The 19,502-nt window shown below is 41.2% G+C and overlaps 1 protein-coding gene across 2 annotated transcripts in view; it reads right to left on the minus strand.

The window, feature by feature from the left end:
• Positions 1-7,952: 7,952 nt before the first annotated feature.
• The window catches only part of LOC134571968 (high affinity choline transporter 1-like), a 57,637-nt gene continuing 46,087 nt past the window's right edge, over positions 7,953-19,502 (minus strand). For both annotated transcript variants that reach the window (XM_063430713.1, XM_063430706.1), the window contains exons 5-8: positions 17,267-17,410; positions 15,684-15,837; positions 11,626-11,843; positions 7,953-8,818 (exon numbers count right to left, since the gene is read on the minus strand). In XM_063430713.1, coding sequence (XP_063286783.1) covers positions 8,318-8,818; positions 11,626-11,843; positions 15,684-15,837; positions 17,267-17,410 — 1,017 coding nt within the window. In that variant the 3' untranslated portion in view covers positions 7,953-8,317. The remainder of the gene's footprint in view (positions 8,819-11,625; positions 11,844-15,683; positions 15,838-17,266; positions 17,411-19,502) is intronic.

Consider the following 19,502-nt stretch of genomic DNA (forward strand, 5'->3'; position numbering starts at 1 on the left):
TCCGCCTCACATTTTAGCTGTAAATGTCATAATACTGTGAGGTTTTACTGCAACAAAATGCACATATTTGTAATCAGCGATGTCTCACGAGTACAACAGTACCCGCCATTAACAGGTTTTATGGTGTTTTGGAAAGTTACAGGGTCAAATATAGAACGTTCCATTTTTAAATAGAAATTTGCCAGATTGGTAATGTTACCTTTGAGACGGTGTGGTAGCCCAGGAATGAGAATTACCCCCATAATGGCATACCATTTGAAAAAGTAGACAACCCAAGGTATTGAGCGTGGGGTATGTTTAGTCTTTTTTATGAAGTGCCTTTGGACCGACAGGGGAGATACTTTTATCTCCCCTGCCAGCCCACGCAGAGCCGGCCTCGCTGTCTGCCTTCTCTGGCCGGTGGGGAGATCAAAGACCTCCTCACCGGCCCAAAGGCAATTCGTTATGGAAGAGGGAGGGAGGACCCAGTAAGCTGCAGGAGAATGGTAAGGAGGAGGGGGACCCGGGAGCCTGATCCCACAGCCAATCTGTTCAGAGTGTTGCGGTGTGTTACCATGGCAATGCTCAGACACAGCTCTCTGCTAGTGAAAGGAAAATAATGTTGTCAGCCTGCACATGGAGGAACTCCAGGTTAAGCACATGCATCACCACTAGACCACCAGGGCTTGCAATGTCGTCGCCCCCTGGCAAAATGTAAGAAGAAGGATGGGGCTGAAAAAAAGATTGTCTTATTTTTTAAAGGAAAAAATAAACATTTGCTTATCATCCACCCACACAATATAGACCCTATGCACTCCTCAACCACACTGCTCCCCTCACACACACACACTGCACCCCTCACACACACAAAGTGCACCTCACACACACACACTGCTCCCATCACACACTGCACCCCTCACAAACACTGCACCCATCACACACTGCACCCCTCATGAACACACTGCACTCCTCACACATACACTGCACTCCTCGTGCACACACTGCACCCCTCCTATACACACTGCACCCCTCCTATACACACTGCACCCCTAATATACACACTGCACCCCTTACACAAACACACACACTACTTTCCTCCCCCCCCCGGTCCCAACCCTGGGCGGCGGGTGGGGGCCATAATAGTAATGAGGGGGGGGACCTACTGTCCTCCCTCCCCCGGCCCCCACCCCTGGGCGGCGGGTGGGGGCCATAATGGTAAGGAGGGGGGGACCTACTGTCCTCTCCCCCCAGCCCCCACCCCTGGGCGGCGGCCATAATGGTAATAAGGGGGGGGACCTACTGTCCTCCCCCCTGGCCCCCACCCCTGGGCGGCGGGTGGGGGCCATAATGGTAATAAGGGGGGGGGGAGATCTACTGTCCTCCCCCCCCGGCCCCCACCCCTGGGCGGCGGGTGGGGGCCATAATGATAATGGGGGGGACCTACTGTCCTCCCCACGCCCCCACCCCTGGGCGGCGGGTGGGGGCACAAAGTCAAATCCCCCCCCCCATCAAGGTGATTAGGGGTCCCCAAGCCCCTAGTCACCCACCCCCCACCCAAATAAAAATGCCCCTACCTACCCCCCTCACCCTAAAAAATAGTGAGGGGGGAATAAAATTGCTAACCTGTAAAGTAAAATTAAACTTACCATTCAACGTCTTCTTTTTTCTAAAATCTTCATTTTTCAGCCCCCAAAAAGGCCAAATAAAAAACCATCATACCCGTCGAACTAAAAATAAAATAAAAAACCTGAGCGCAAAAAAAAAAACAGACGAAAAAGAAAAACCCGAGCGCCAAAAAAATAATCCATCTTCACCCATGGAGGGCTCCGCGCAGACTGAGCTCCGCAGGGCGGGGGAAGGCTTATAAAGCCTTGCCCCGCCCTGCAATTAGGCTAAGAACACTCTGATTGGTGGGTTTAAGCCAATCAGAGTGCTCTTTGTCATTTTACACAGCGTGGGAAAATTCCAAAGAACTTTCCCACGCTGTGTAAAATGACACAGAGCACTGTGATTGGATGGATTTCAAGCCATCCAATCACAGTGCTCTGTATCATTTTACAAGCGTGGGAAAATTCCAAAGAACTTTCCCACGCTTGTAAAATGACACAGAGCACTGTGATTCGATGGCTTGAAATCCATCCAATCACAGTGCTCTGTGTCATTTTACACAGCGTGGGAAAATTCCAAAGAACTTTCCCATGCTGTGTAAAATGACACAGAGCACTATGATTGGGTGTCAGTAGGTCCCCCCCTTATTGTTTTATTAGGGCCCCCACCCACCGCGCAGGGGTGGGGGCCAGGGGGAGGACACTAACCCCCCCTTATTGTTTTATTAGGGCCCCCACCCACCGCGCAGGGGTGGGGGCCAGGGGGGAGGACAGTAGGTCCCCCCCTTATTGTTTTATTAGGGCCCCACCCACCGCGCAGGGGTGGGGGCAAGGGGGGGAGGACAGTAGGTCCCCCCCTTATTGTTTTATTAGGGCCCCCATCCACCGCGCAGGGGTGGGGGCCGGGGGGGGAGGACAATAGGACCCCCCTTATTGTTTTATTAGGGCCCCCACCCACCGCGCAGGGGTTGGGGCCAGGGGGGGGAGGACAGTAGGTCCCCCCATCTTTATTTAGGGCCCCCACCCACTGCGCAGGGGTGCGGGCAGGACACCAGCCGCGCGCGCGCGGGGGGGGGGGTTATTAGGTTTTTTGTTTTTTACAGTGAGCAGCTATAGGCTGCTCACTGCTTACTACACATGCCCCTACTCGCGATCTAGCGAGTAGGGGCATATTATTTACTAATACTAAGTAATCTTTACTTAGTATTAGTAAATTTGGCTTAAAGACCAATTTAGGTCTTTCAGCCTTTTAGTAGATAGATCCCTGATACCGTGGAAATTAGGGAGTTATCTACTAAGCGGCTGCAAGATGCAGCCGCGGCAATGAATAGGATCGGAGTTTCATTCATTAGAATGAAATTCCGATACGAACAAAGTACCGAATTGCATCCTAACACGAACGGAGAAATTCTTCTCATTCTGTTAGGATGCAATTCGGCAGTTTATCCGGCGTTCTGTCTAAGTGACAGGACGTTCGGCAATACTGACAGAAAGCATTGTGGGAACAGGGAGGAAAGCTAGGGATCATGGGAAAATTGCTCTGACCAGCGGAAATGAAACACACTTTGCTCCTCCGCTGGTCAGAGCTGGTCAAGCGGAGGAATCCTCCATAAGGCAAAGAGTCCCTACTTTGTCTTATGATTTTAAAGAAAACTAAAGAAGACAGGAAGAAAAAAATAACAGATCCAGAGAGAGGGGGAGAAGAGGAAGAGATTGAGGGAAGGTAAGTTCGGCATGACAGTGCCGCTTTAACAGATCTCCCCAAACATTAATATTGACAGATTTCAGAAAACAGACATATCTTTCCCCGAGCATTTAAATTCATAGACAGACAGATTTTTCAAACATTTACATTGACAGACAGACACATTTCTCCAAACAATGAAATTGAAAGACAGATAAATATATTTCCTCAAACATTTAAATCAACAGACAGATTGTACCAAACATTTGAACTGACAGACATATTTTACCAAACATTTGAACTGACAGACGGACAGATTTTACCAAACATTCAAATCGACAGACAGACAAATTTCCACATTTCCACAGACAGATAAATATCTTTCCCCAAACATTTAAAATTACAGATAGATTTTACCAAACATTCAAATTGACAAAAAGACAGGCAGACAGATTTCAGCAGTTAGTTTGATAGACAGATAGATGTCCCCAAACATTTAAATTATTTCAGCTGGTGAGGTAGCTCAGTTGGTAAATTCCCTGACTGCAAAGCCTGTTAAAACATGCAAGGTCGCAGGGTCAACTCAGCACTTCATCATTCCAAGGTCGATAAAATGAGTACCATCAATTGGGTAGTAATAACATGCATTACTGTTCAGCTGCTGAGTTGGTTAATTGCAAGAGTGTGTGCTGAAAAGTGCCTTCAGTCCCCTGGGAGAAAGGTCTGGTTGTTATTATTATTATTATTATATATATTAGACTGGCAAAAGGACAGACAAACTTACACCAGACATTTTAATTGAAATAAAGAGAAACACAAGAGATTTAACTCCCAAATGGCAGAGAATTAAGCAGTGAGACTTTTATATACTAAAACTGCTCCATTAAGCTAAAATTGATTTGTTGCATATAGTGTCCCTGTAATTTTCTTATTGAGAGAGAGAGGAATTATGGACATACTGAATGAGAGGCTTGAGGGAGGACTGAGATGAGTAAAGTAAACTGGGCATGAAATGGGTCACAGTGTCTCCCCCTGATGTCGACAAGTTGGAGTTCTTATTAAATAACAATTATTATGTGGGGGGACTTAATATTTTCCACTTGCCCCCAACCATAGTCAGCGGGTGGGAGCTAGAATTAAAATAAGTGACCTAGTGCCCTCAGCCCCAATCCACTATCTGCGGGTTGGGGCTCTCATTTTAATAAACCAGTGGGGACCTAATTATATTGCCTGCAGATTATTGAGGATTATGTCCTCAATAAATGGCATTGAATCACAGAATCTGATATTTTCAATGTTAAGTGTATTGTCGATTTTTAATGTATTTCAAAAGTCTGTTATTCCAACTGCTATTTGTTCACTCCCAATAAGCCTTTAATGGTGGTAATTTTAATCTGAACCGATAAAAAGCTTATCGGGAGCCAATAAACTTGCTATAAATCGTATCGGCTGGAATGTAATCAAGGGTAAATATAAAGGGACACTATGGCAGCCAGACCACATCATCTCATTGAAGTGCCCCTGTCCTCTCAACCCTGGAATGTAAAATATCGCAGGGTTAAGACTGCCTCCAGTTGCTGTCTAACAGACAGCCAAAATCCTGGATTTTCGAGGAGTTTAACTCCTTGATACGAGGCTGGAAGTTCCCCCCATTGCTGACGTAGGAGAGAGTGAGGGTCAACTCAGCACTTCATCATTCCAAGGTCGATAAAATGAGTACCATCAATTGGGTAGTAATAACATGCATTACTGTTCAGCTGCTGAGTTGGTTAATTGCAAGAGTGTGTGCTGAAAAGTGCCTTCAGTCCCCTGGGAGAAAGGTCTGGTTGTTATTATTATTATTATTATATATATTAGACTGGCAAAAGGACAGACAAACTTACACCAGACATTTTAATTGAAATAAAGAGAAACACAAGAGATTTAACTCCCAAATGGCAGAGAATTAAGCAGTGAGACTTTTATATACTAAAACTGCTCCATTAAGCTAAAATTGATTTGTTGCATATAGTGTCCCTGTAATTTTCTTATTGAGAGAGAGAGGAATTATGGACATACTGAATGAGAGGCTTGAGGGAGGACTGAGATGAGTAAAGTAAACTGGGCATGAAATGGGTCACAGTGTCTCCCCCTGATGTCGACAAGTTGGAGTTCTTATTAAATAACAATTATTATGTGGGGGGACTTAATATTTTCCACTTGCCCCCAACCATAGTCAGCGGGTGGGAGCTAGAATTAAAATAAGTGACCTAGTGCCCTCAGCCCCAATCCACTATCTGCGGGTTGGGGCTCTCATTTTAATAAACCAGTGGGGACCTAATTATATTGCCTGCAGATTATTGAGGATTATGTCCTCAATAAATGGCATTGAATCACAGAATCTGATATTTTCAATGTTAAGTGTATTGTCGATTTTTAATGTATTTCAAAAGTCTGTTATTCCAACTGCTATTTGTTCACTCCCAATAAGCCTTTAATGGTGGTAATTTTAATCTGAACCGATAAAAAGCTTATCGGGAGCCAATAAACTTGCTATAAATCGTATCGGCTGGAATGTAATCAAGGGTAAATATAAAGGGACACTATGGCAGCCAGACCACATCATCTCATTGAAGTGCCCCTGTCCTCTCAACCCTGGAATGTAAAATATCGCAGGGTTAAGACTGCCTCCAGTTGCTGTCTAACAGACAGCCAAAATCCTGGATTTTCGAGGAGTTTAACTCCTTGATACGAGGCTGGAAGTTCCCCCCATTGCTGACGTAGGAGAGAGTGAGGAGCGATCCAGTGCAGAGGGTCCTCAGTGCTAGAATCAGATAAGTAAAAATAAAATGCTGATCCAAATTAATTAAATCGAGACAATATTAAGGTATAAAGAATATTTAAGAGTCAAAACCTTTAGATTACATTTTCTTTTTCTTACAATAAAAATCCACGAGAGCAGAGTGTTCAGATGACGGACTTTCTTTTTGATACTTGTATCTCGGAATACAGTATATGCATTGTAGCCACATTGGGTCTGACCAGTGTTAATTTTGGCGGCAAATTTCAATTTAGTTTTAGTCATAGTCTTTTGACTAAAAATCCATTTTAGCTTTAGTCATATTATAGTCATCTAAATTGTTTAAGTTTTAATCCAGCTTTTAGTCAACTAAATCTTCAGGAGATTTTAGTTGACATAACTAAAATCGAATGGGTTTAGTTAAAGCCTCTATCCATCTCTTTTGCCCCTTTCCCAGCCCCTCTGTGTCTCTTTGTATCCTCCTAGCCCCTCTGAGTGTCTCTCTACCAAGCCCTGGTCTGTCTCTTTTGCCCCTTTCCCAGCCCCTCTGTGTCTCTTTGTGTCCTCCTAGCCCCTCTGAGTGTCTCTCTACCAAGCCTTGGTCTGTCTCTTTTGCCCCTTTCCCAGCCCCTCTGTGTCTCTTTGTGTCCTCCTAGCCCCTCTGAGTGTCTCTCTACCAAGCCCTGGCCTGTCTCTTTTGCCCCTTTCCCAGCCCCTCTGTGTCTCTTTGTGTCCTCCTAGCCCCTCTGAGTGTCTCTCTACCAAGCCCTGGTCTGTCTCTTTTGCCCCTTTCCCAGCCCCTCTGTGTCTCTTTGTGTCCTCCTAGCCCCTCTGAGTGTCTCTCTACCAAGCCCTGGTCTGTCTCTTTTGCCCCTTTCCCAGCCCCTCTGTGTCTCTTTGTGTCCTCCTAGCCCCTCTGAGTGTCTCTCTACCAAGCCCTGGTCTGTCTCTTTTGCCCCTTTCCCAGCCCCTCTGTGTCTCTTTGTGTCCTCCTAGCCCCTCTGAGTGTCTCTCTACCAAGCCCTGGTCTGTCTCTTTTGCCCCTTCCACAGCCCCTCTGTGCAGTGTTAATATTGGCAGAAAATTTCAAATTACTTTTAGTTAATGTCTTTTGACTAAGAAGCCATTTAAGTTTTAGTCATATTTTAGTCATCTGAATTGTTTTAGTTTTAGTCTACTAAATCTCAAATATTTTAGTCAACTAAAATTTGACTAAAATTGTTAGTCGACAATATTAATATTACTGGGTGTGACATCTTTGAAGAGTTCAGGTTACACCCTGCTAGTGGTTTCAGAACTGCCACTTTAGTCATTCCCTCTTGTATGACCATGTGGAGTATGTCTGGACAGATTGCCTTTGCTATGATGTTGCAATGTGTATGTTTATCAAGATATACATTATATTCATCAGCTTATGTTTAACTAGAAGGACACTATGCGATCTTACACCAAAATACACACATATTTGTTGAATATTTAATTGGAGACATAAACTTTTCTATGCATGTAAATAATTCAGAAAGGAACTCAACAGAATGAACAATGAGTTTAACCTACGTGATATTTAACTTTATGGATGGGCTTTCATAGTGGACTTACTTCACCAGTCTGATACATGGAAGACTGTCCCCTGAGACCACACCATTTTCACATGGTAATCTTGAAAAGTAGAGTACTTTAGAAGAATTCATCTCAAAATACAATTGTGGGAGATATTTCTTTCTGAAGAATTGGTCAAAGTAATTCTCTGCTTCTAGAATCTTAATATACTTTAAGAATCGGTTGGTTTACATTGTGAACAAATATTAATTTACCCCATAAAATTTATTCATAATACTGTTATTCATGGAATCAGGGAAAAGGTAAAAAGATTACAAAAAAAGGTCAAACAAAAGAAAACATACTAATAACACATTATCACATAGCTTTAGATTATGTACAGTTTTTAATTTTATATTCTTGTTTTTTAGATCTGATAGACCAGAATCGGCCCTATTATAAATATCTTGACATCGACAAAGACCTTGCTAAATACATATTGCGATATCAGCTATAATAACATCTGTTTATCATAAGAAAAAAAATTCATTTTGATGTAGAAACTGATATCTTTCCACCGTACATTTATACAAATATGGATTGTTTGTCTACATATATTATGTTCTGTACAGTTAAATTAGAAATATAAACTGTTTATCCAGCAGTATGATTGCATATTATTTATTTTTGGAAGTTCATGGATTACTTGGTGTGACTTTATGAATGTTCTCAGTTTTGTTGTAGTGCTTCTTGTTCTTGCAACTCATGTTGTGAATGATGTAATATCTCTTTTCTAAACACCTTTGAAATATCCCAGTGGACTGGCAACACTTTCTTCATGAACAAAACCTGCGCCAAGTATGATACAATAACTATAGTAGTCAGGCTAACCAACATTGTGAATGTCTTGAATGGAAATAGTTGGACGTAGATGCCATCAATCAGAGTGCACCCTGGATAATGCAGAAGAGGAGGTATCTTTAGGGATTGTTCTCCTCCCAGAAGCCTCAAAATAAGGCCAACAATGAAGCCGGCTGCTGAGCCATATGTGTTGGTGCTGGAGATGAAAAGGGCACAGCAAAGCTGTGGAAACAAGAGTGCATAAACCAGCTCCCCACTCAGGAACCACAGGTCATAAATAGAACTTGACAGAAAGGCTAGACCCATGCCAGCAGTACCAAGCAACACCATGGTGAGACGCATCACACAGATAACTTCTCTGTCAGAAGCCTAAGCAAATGAAAGGAGAAAGAAAAATTATAGGATCATCTGTGAGAGATTTCAAATTCCTGCTGAATTATGTTTGTCTTTGTCTTTATATTTGTATGAAACTCTTCTGGTCAATTTTGGACAGGCAAAAAACACAAATAAAAACAATGGTTTCTGCAGTACTATAACAAAACATGCTGAATCCAGAACATGAGTTCATACCCTTCCTTCTGGAAACAAGACCAAGTAGTGGTCTGGAATCCCTTAGTCCTGAGCTTTGGGTATTTTCTTGGACCAGAGTGAATGGACATCCACTGGCTCTATGGCAATGAGGACATGAGAACTGAGCTTCCCCTGATTCATCTATTATTGGGGTAGGTAGCTTGGGGACCATCTAGCCCCCATTTTTGTATTACCCTCTACTACACGCCCCAGAGAGTGGAGGAAGGTGTTGAGGCCATTTAACAAGCGCTTTCCTGGTTAACAGTGTTTTTTTAAAACATTTTTTTAAATTCAACATCAAAAAGATGATCATCTCTTTCAGGGAAGAGAGTCTATTAGCTCTAATTTGTTACATAGTGAACCCACTAGTAAATCGATGGCCAAATCTTGTGGGCCAAATGTCTCTACTGGTGGAATGTGGATGTAAAGCCTACATTTTCTTGGGAGTATGAGTTAATTATCTATTCTGAAAAAAAGATAGCAACAGAAAAAATGTTTTAGTGTTTAGTGATCAATAAAAACACAGTTTTAGAATGCAAAGATGCACAAAGTAGCTTATTAAAAATTATTGTCTAAATTTAAGGACAAGGTAGTCTAGAAATGTGTATAATAAAAGAGAATTTGAGAGACAGGTAGATACTAAAGATTTTCCAATTTGAAGATTTACACAATTTCCAAATAGTTATTTTACAGAAGGAATATCTTCCTCCTCATTAACCATTTAGTACTGTTTGTTTTAATTAAAATTGAATTAACATGGAATTTCTAGCTTTGTCAGTTAATATCTCTCATACTACTTAGTTCACAGTTTTGGGTATCAAGCAATGTGCCCTACTGTCCCTACTGTTCTCCATCTATACTGCCTCCCTTGGTAAACTCATTAGCTCCTTTGGCTTCCAATATCATTTCTATGCAGATAACACGCAAATCTACCTGTCCTCTCCTGATCGCTCCCAGTCCCTCTTGACTAGTGTCTCTGACTGCCTCTCTGCTGTTTCTAACTGGATGGCTGCCCACTTCCTTAAACTAAACTTGACCAAAACTGAAATTCTGGTCTTTCCTCCCTCAAGTGTTGTTACTCCTGTGTCTGTCTCCCTCCAAGTCAACGGTGCTACCATCAGCTCCACCACGCAGGCTCGCTGCCTAGGTGTTCTCTTTGATTTCGACCTCTCCTTCAAGCCTCATGTTCAATCTATCACCAAATCCTGTCATTTCCATCTCAAAAACATTGCGCGCATCCGCCCCTACTTAACGCCAGATGCGACTAAGGTGCTGGTCCATTCCACTGTCCTTTCTCGCCTTGACTACTGTAATCGGCTTCTCAGTAGTCTTACGTGCTCCCAACTTGCGCCATTACAGTCCATAATGAATGCGGCGGCGAGGCTCATCTTCCTGTCCGCCCGCACCTCCCATGCCTCACCCATCTGTCAGTCCCTACATTGGCTTCCTATAAAATATAGAGCTCAATTTAAAATTCTGCTTCTTGCTTTCAAATCTCTACATAATGCTGCTCCCACCTATCTATCCTCCCTTATACACAAGTATGTCCTGTCTAAGCCCTTACGATCTGCTGAAGACTTACGTCTATCTTCTGTCCGTACTCCCACCTCTGATGCTCGCCTTCCCTCCTCCGTTAGATGCTCACCCAGTCTCCACTCCTTCAAAAAAATCGTTAAAAACCCACTTCTTCATAAAAGCGTATTGATTAAACTGTTAATAGCTCCCAACTGGTTCCTCTTCTGCAACTGTCACTAGTCTAATACTATCCTTACCTTTTGTGTCATTTTACCCCACTCCCTCTAGCATGTAAGCTCATCGAGCAGGGCCCTCAACCCCTCTGTTCCTGTGTGTCCAACTTGTCTGGCTACAACTACATGTCTGTTCGTCCACCCATTGTAAAGCGCTGCAGAATTTGACGGCGCTCTATAAATATCATAATAATAAATATCATAATAATAATAATAATAATGTGCAGCAGTTGCTGACTGCACATGCAGGTGAACGCGGCTCTTCTCTCTCCAGGAAGGAAAGATATCCTTCCCATCTGTACATGCAGAGTCTGGATGTCTCACACACAAGTTGGACAAAATGAACACAACAAAGTAGGAAGTGAAAATCCTTTATCAGTTGGATTTCAGTTGTGCATGGCTTATACTTGCAGTGATTGTTTAAAAAAAAAATTGTGACAGAGGGTGCAGAATACTCTCTAAACTCTTTAAACCATATACCTTGCAATAATGCAATGTTGTTATGGTGCTTAAACTCACTCTTTAAGACAACAATCAAACGAAGGGGACAAGCCCTATATTCAATGACTGAATATACACTACTATCTAAGATTGAATATACACTACTTTCTAAGGCTGAATATACACTACTTTCAAGAACTGGATATATGTGCAACTCGCAAACAACAGCCTTTACCTCTATTTTACAACTTATATTTTAGCTTCCAATCAAAGAACTACGCACTTAATACCATCATTTAAAAAAAGTTATTTTAATACTTAGTATTTCTGTTAGTTTTAAAAAAATTTAACATTATTCTTACTGGCTATAACTATCAAGAGAGCGCTGATTTTATTGATTACATGTAAATATCGTACCTTCTTCCTGAGCAGCTTCTTGTAAATGTTGTACGCAAACATAGAACTAGACGACAGTAGCGATGAATCAGCAGAGGACATGACGGCTGCAGCAATGGCTCCTAGCCCGGCCACCGATACAAACGTGGGGCAAAGATACTGCAAGACGAGGGGGAGAATCATGTTGGACTCCCCTCTCTCATTCGGAGTTGGCAATCCATAGCTGGTCTGGTTCCAGTCTACAAATATTATTATCATTATTATTATTCATTAATTGCCAATATATTATGCAGCAATAATGCTAAAGACATAGGTCTGGGAAATATTACAGAATAATGCAGAGGACGATTTAAATATACATTAGGAGTGGGCAGCGTGAGTGCAACTGTTGCCATTAACCACAACAAATATTGACAACAGATTTCTAAAGCATAATCATACTAAAAATGGAGGAATCTAAAGAAACATCCAGTTGGTTTTCATGGTAACTGCTCCTTATTTGGCAATTACACCTTGTGTCTACATATTGGATACAATAGTGAAATTAAACAATGGTAATAACTAGTTTTGGCCATTAGGCACAACATTCAAGGTGGGAAATAGTTTTGTATTTTTGGCATATCCCTAAACTTAATGGCTATCAAATTGAGGCTGTTTATAGCGATGACATGACGGCAGCCATACATGAAGTCTTTAAAACCCCTCATGCATGCAATGAACTAGATACTGGAATATGGGCAGTGCAGTACATTTTCCGAACTGTGTGAACTTAAACTAATGCAGATAAAATGACAGTGGAGCAGAGTTCCAAGCCAGTTGGATCTCTTAGTTCTATCAGTTGGACCTTGGATGTTGTGACACAGGCCCTAAAGTTCTGTGTGGTCACCGGCCACGGCATGGGGCCTTCATTGTATTGTCACATACAGGGCTATTCACAAGTTGAATTCAAAGTGAAATTAACATTTTAGGAAAGGTAGCTCAACTGAAAGCATAGCTTACTTAGAGAATTTTTCCAATTCAGCTATTTTGGCTTTAAATTAGAAATTCACTTTGAATTCTCATTTTATTAAACAACCCTGATACGCTCCTATATTAGAAGAAAGTATTACAAGTAGCTGCTGTGAATACCTGTTGAGACTAGCGACAAAGTAGATGGAGACATTTAAAAATAAAAGTTCATGGTTGTAGAATGCAAGTAGGTTAATATTTTCCAAAATGTTGTCAGTATCACGTGCTACAATAATTAGACATTGATACTTAGGGAGTTAGGCATGGAGGGGTGATTCTACTGATTCTACACCAGATTTTCAGTAGACATGTGCAATTTGTTTTGTTCCGAATGTAAATGCGGATGAATTTTGGCAATTCGGAAATTCGGATGCTTCCGAATGTCCCAATTGGCGAACTGCCGAACTTCGGAGGTGCCGAACTGAATCGAATTGCCAAAGTGCCAAAGTGCATCGGATTTCTGAAAAGTGGCAAAACAAGAGAGGAAGGGAAAATTACAGGAACAATGACAGAAATCTAACCCTAATCTAACCCTAACCATACCGTTAACCCTACCCCCTAACCCCTAACCCTATCCCTAACCCCAACCCCAACTCTATCCCTAACCCCAACCCTAACCCAAACCCTAACCCCTACCCTTAACCCCTATCCCTTTCCCCAACCCTACCTCTAACCCTTCCCCTGACCATAAGCCATAACTCTACCCCTAACCCTACCCCTAACCCTATTTTGGAAGTGCCAAACCGAAGTGCCGACTTGCCAAAGTCCCGAATTGCCGAATTCCCATATTGCTGAACTCCCGAATTTTGGAAGTGCCAAACTGAAGTGCCAACTTGACGAAATCCCGAATTGACGAAGTCCCGAATCTCAGAAGTGCCGAATCGAACCAAATTTTTTGCCCATGGGAATGTAGTGTAAAAAATACATTTAGATATTTAGGGAACTCTGCAATGCAGATTTTACAGCAGGAATGGGCTACAACTCAAATTCGAGAGATTCATTGTCATGAATATTTGAGTATTGGTTTGTTTGTGCATTCAGGAGAAGCAACTAAAGAGTTAGTTTCAGAATTTACATATCTGAACACCATACAGGGGGAACAGTCATTACAAAAGGTGAAGTAATAAATTGAACCACTAGATGACGCTGTTGTGCAGTTTTGATAAATGTTTATAAGAATCATTTAACTGTTATATTGTAGTAAAACTGTCCAACCAGTCTATTTTTATTATTATTTTATAATTTATATAGCACCAGCAAATTGTGTAGCGCTGTACAATGGGTGGACTAACAGACACGTAACTGTAACCAGACAAATGGACACACAGGAACAGAGGGGTTGAGGACCCTGCTCAATGAGCTTACAGGATAGAGGGAGTGGGGTACACAAAGGGTATAAGTAGGGGTAAGGAAATAGGTTGCTAGAAAAGTATTCACTGAGAATTTAGTAGGTTATTTTTGACAGTTGCAGGAGAGGAGTCATAGGGGGGGGGGGGGAGGGGATGAAACCCCACTAACAGTTTAAATGACAATGGAAGCCAAAGGAGCTAATGAGTTTACCAAGGGAGGCAGTGAAGACTGAGAACAATAGGGGAGCAAGGACAGAACCTTGGGGAACGCCAACAAAGAGGGGTTGGGGAAAATAGGCAGAGCCAGAGAAAGAAATACTGTTTTGCTGCTGGGAGAGGTAGGAGGAGCACTAGAAGAGAGCAGTATCTCATAGACCAAGATTATGGAGAATGAGCAGAAGCTTTTGATAATCAACAGTTTCAAAGGCAGCAGAAAGATCAAGGGGAATTAGGATAGAGTAATAGAGGTTTAGCAGCGATTAAATCGTTGGATACTTTGGTCACAGCTGTTTCAACAGAGTGATGAGCGCAGAATACAGACTGGAACAGGACAAGCAGAGTGTTGGATTCGAAAAAGTCTGTCAATCTTGCATACACAACTCTCTCAAGGATCTTTTAAAAAGACACTTGCTAAAACAAAAATAGATATATTTTAAAAATCACTGTTTAGTATAAACATGCATGTATTTACGTATGGATTTTTCACTGGGGTTAGATAAAAAAACAGGTTGTAAAAGCTACAGATCTCTTGCCTGTTGCCTTTGCAAGCCCTCCCTTTCTAACTCCGCCCAGACTTTCTGTGGCTGTCCAATCGCAGACTTCCTAATGCAGCTCAATGAGAAGTCTTTGCAAGGCAGGTGCTCTGGGCAATTGCTGCCTCTTGAGTTTGTGTCCACTGAGCTAAACAACCAGGAAGTAACAGGACCGGTTGTCTGATTGAAAGCCAGAGGGGTGTAACATAGTTAATTTAAGTAAAAAATTCTATTGAAATCTGCACTTTTTGTAAAATAAAATAAGAAAAACTTAACATACATAAGGTGGAGCTAGTATAATATGAATCTGTAAAGATAAAATCTAACAAAACAATGATGCAATATTATCATTATTAGTACAAATGCTTGAAAGTAATAAAATCGGGAGTATCACTCACAAGTGAAGAGCCATTAACGTGATATGACTCTGATTGAAAGCGTGGTAGGACACTTGGAGGAGGTCCAACTTCTATTACTCCCGGTCTGCTTTGTATACCTCTGGTAACCTGGACACAGGATTCTGGAGCTTTTGCTTGTAAAAAAACGCTTTTTTAAGTAAGTGAATAAAATCGAATCTATAAAAATCTTATATGGCATGTGGACAATATAGTCCTAGAAAGTGCAAAGGTAGTCCAAAACGTGTTTCACCCCTGTAATGGGGCTTCCTCAGTTGGTTTAGATCCTCTCTTGAGTTTGCTTCGTTTTAAATGCGGCGTTTTCGCTTTATTTCCAGTTCGGAGGTTGAGATACATCACGTCTGGTATATCTCTTCAATGGAACGCATTGTGCGTTCCAGACGCCACATGGATGTCATTCCGGCGTCCGGAACTATGTATTGCCCTAAAGTGTCCATGCTTATTAGAAGTACCACCTTATGTAAGAATAATGTCGATATCAACATCATCCAAGAACTCATTCTATGGAGAACATTTAGTGAAAGAATTGAAAAACCAAATAATTAATTCATTACCTGTGGAGGCTGCAACTGCACCAATGAGAATTGACGGAACCCCCATGACTGCACTCAGGAACCCTGCTGCATATGAGGTAAGGATTGCTTGTCTGGAAGTGGAAGCAGCCAAAATTCTCTGGAAATATATTTGCCATGCAACACCTCCGATACCCTAGAATGACAAGAAGCAACATTTCATGCCAATTTGGAGATAGATACACCATACGGGTTTTCATATCCAACTTTAGAACAGGCATTCTTTCACCTAACACTTCATGTCTCTATGTTATTTCAATGGTCCCATTTGGTCAGGGCAGTTATATTATATTAATCAGACCACAAAGAACAGCCCTCAGTAAGAGGTTTACTAGTTTACTGAAGCAGCATTGACTTTCTCGGTTTTATTGGAAACACTTTTACACAGCGAATAGTCTAATGAAGGTGTTTTACTGAGGTTAGTATGTTAAGATTGTCAAGTGTGAAAAACAATTACTGGCAAGCCAAGCTGATTATGTAAATGATTATAGATGCCTTGAACTCTCTCTACAAGATCTTGAGATGCTGAGGAGGCAGCATAGGCGGCTGGGACCAGTGACCCCAGGTAGGACGGCGGGAGAGGTGGTGGGCTGCTCTGTCTGGTGTCTGAATGGAGGGACTGGCACGGGAGTCAGATCATGAGGGAGCAAAGACTGAAATCTTCTCCCTCACATTACACAGCATACTGCCCCAGGAGCGGCCAGCCTCATGAGTGTGTGTGTGTAACAGTGTTTACATGTGCAACAGTGTGTGAATATGTAACAGTGTGTGTGTATGTAACAGTGTGTGTGTATATGTAACAGTGTGTGTGTTTATATATGTGTGTGTAATTGTCTGCGGGTAGTCGTGTTGAATACCTTGGTTACTTCTCTGCTTCCTTCGCTATTTCTGGACCATCCGGTATCTCCTTGCTGAATTGAAGTACTTGTGATGTAGAAATACCATATGTAATTCATTAGGCCATTTGGCCTTCTAGAACAAATGTGTTTGACACCCCTGCCTTATGTTATCTGGTCAATCTATCACTTTGCTTTTTTATTAAATTGCAACGGAACTTAATAATTTTGTATTTGTTTTTTTATTTAGCTTTTTTGGGGGAAGTTTTAAGGAAAAAGAAATCTAATGCTAATTATAATTTTTTTTTACACGTTTTTATCAATTGGGGCTCTGTGTACTATTATTAGGGTGAGGGGAGTAAGCATGGTTTTGTTTTCACAAAATAAAGAGATGATATCGCATATTGTATTATTTTTTTTAATTAAATATTACTTTGATTTGGCTTTACAATTTTCTCTTTAGGTAGGAAGATATCACTTATATCCTAAATCATGTAACATATCACGACATTAATTATTGCATTATCATGTTTTGAATATATAGACATTTATGAAATAAATATTAAATAAATTGGAAGGGGTGGCTAAGGGGATGGGGACATAATTTTGTTGGGGTATGTCCACCCTCTTCCATAATTAATTGCAGTCGCCACCATTAAGTTGGCTACCTTGCATGTGAGGTCCACTTTAATTGTTTAATTTTTAAATTCCACAATTACCATAACTCACCAAATAAGCCAGGTCATCCAGCCATCTTGCTATATGGGATGGCTGTATCTCACCAAGCCACGGCCCTTGGTACAGATCCCGCACTGCTGTGTAAGCAATGTTTTCAGATGCTGAATTTAGAAGAGCAAATGGTACACAAATCCACTATGTTTAAAATAAGACAAGTGATTAGTACAGCATTTAATATTTAATGACCTTTACAAACAAAACGGAGATTGGCTTTTTTTTTTTTTTAAATCATTTCTCTTCACCACAATTAACTCAGAAAGTCCAACATGCACTGTGTGTTAATAATCGTGATGTTTTTTATTTTTATTAATTAACGAAAACCTTAGTTAAAGGGGCGCTCTAAGCAATATGACCACTACAATTCGCTGTGGCAGTTATGTTTTGTAAGAAGTCTTCACCTTGTCCACTAATTTAATGTCAAATTGGTAACACATGGATTGGCATAAACTGGGTTTCTGAAATTTGTACATCCTGTACGAATGGGTGTAATAACCAAATAAACCACCTTTTATAATAGTCCTATCCCACTTAGAATACATTAAACCATGCATTTGTGTGCAGACAAAACTGATACATTATTACTGAGGTCTATTTGCAGAAATGGATAACCAAATCTTTTGACATGTTTTGTTTTTATGTTTCATAATCAGTGAAATTTATAATCAGGAAAACACCAGATTTTCTGAGTGGGATTTTGCCCCTATTCCCGCATTCCCCACACCCATGCCAACTAATTCTACAATTCAAAATAAACAAAAGAGGTGAACAGTGCTGAAAAATGATAACAATATACATATGAAGAAAGGACCTACTTCTCGTTTGTATATATTAAAAAGAAAATGAGACAAATAGTGGTGCAATACAGTAAAAAAAACTATAAATAGTGATGGATAAGAGTCAATGGAATACTCTGGGTTCCGATCTTACGACCCGGTCGTAGAACGAATTGGTCGGTAAGTGAGGAGTTGAGGGATTCCCTGCTCTGGTACGCGTGTCTATGAAATTTCCCCGAACATAGACGAACACAGCAGAGCAGGGAATCCCTCTAATCCACATGACCCCCACGCCAGAGAGCTGGTAGTAAGTGCGAGCCGTCGTAAAACAGGTAGGTCGTAAAATGAGGACCACCTGTATTGCGTGCATAGTCTGCTCCACGCAAAGTGATTCCTCCTCCGCTTCTGTAGCTTACAGTGCAGGGACACGTCACAGGGAAGCGAAAGCTAATGTATTGACTTAAGATACACAAACTAGAAGTTGGTCCTTTCTTCATATGTATATTGGTATCATTTTTAGCGCTGTTCACCTCTTTTGTTTATTTTGGTTTATATGTCACAAGGGTGAGGGAACTCCTTGGTGAATTGCTGCTAGATTTATTGCTGCACTATATAATAGTGAGCGATGTGAAGGAGGTCAGGGCTGCGCCTAGGGCTAATAACAGTAGTCTATAACAATAAGAACCAGACCAAATGGTCTAAATGGAGATACAACAACAACAAGTAGGCCTATGCAGGTAATAAAACAGTAGAGAGTAAAAAGTCTCAATAAATCAACAGAATAAAATAGGGGGTAATCTTCAGGAGTTGCTCCTTACAGATAATAAAATATTCATATAAAAGTCATATAAAAGTCTCACTAATATATCAGGATAAGGTAGGGGTACAATCCTCAGGAGTTGATCCGTCCGTATGGTTAAAATATCCGTATATGTGGAGAGACAAAGGGGAAACATGACAAACAGCCGACAGTGTAATATATCCAAGATCCAATGGTAAAATGGATAGAAATGAAGGTAATAAACTCACATTTGAGAGAGCTAATATTAATACTTTATTATCCAGACGGATCAACTCCTGAGGATTACCCCTCTATTTTATTCTGTTTATTATTCATTTTATTTATTTGGGTTCCTGCCCTTCAGTTTGTTATCTAGCGCTGACTCTCCCCCCCCCCCCTGTTCTTACTATTTATTAGTAAGCGCTTATCTCTTTATCATTTTATAAATCTACAATTCAGTTGTCAGTTCAGCAAAGCGCATTCATTATTAAATAATGGTCTGGCTTTATCAGCTGATTAATAAGGCATTTCGTTCACATTTCATTTAAAGTGAGACATTTGTTATGCTTTCTTTCCATGCCATCCAAATGTCACTATTTAGGAGGGACAGTCTTTAATTTGGGCTAGAATCCCTCTTTTCTATCCTAATGTCCCTCTTTTCTTGGAACTCAGT

Source organism: Pelobates fuscus, chromosome 1, assembly GCF_036172605.1.
Source record: "Pelobates fuscus isolate aPelFus1 chromosome 1, aPelFus1.pri, whole genome shotgun sequence".
NCBI classification, from domain to species: Eukaryota; Metazoa; Chordata; class Amphibia; order Anura; family Pelobatidae; genus Pelobates; species Pelobates fuscus.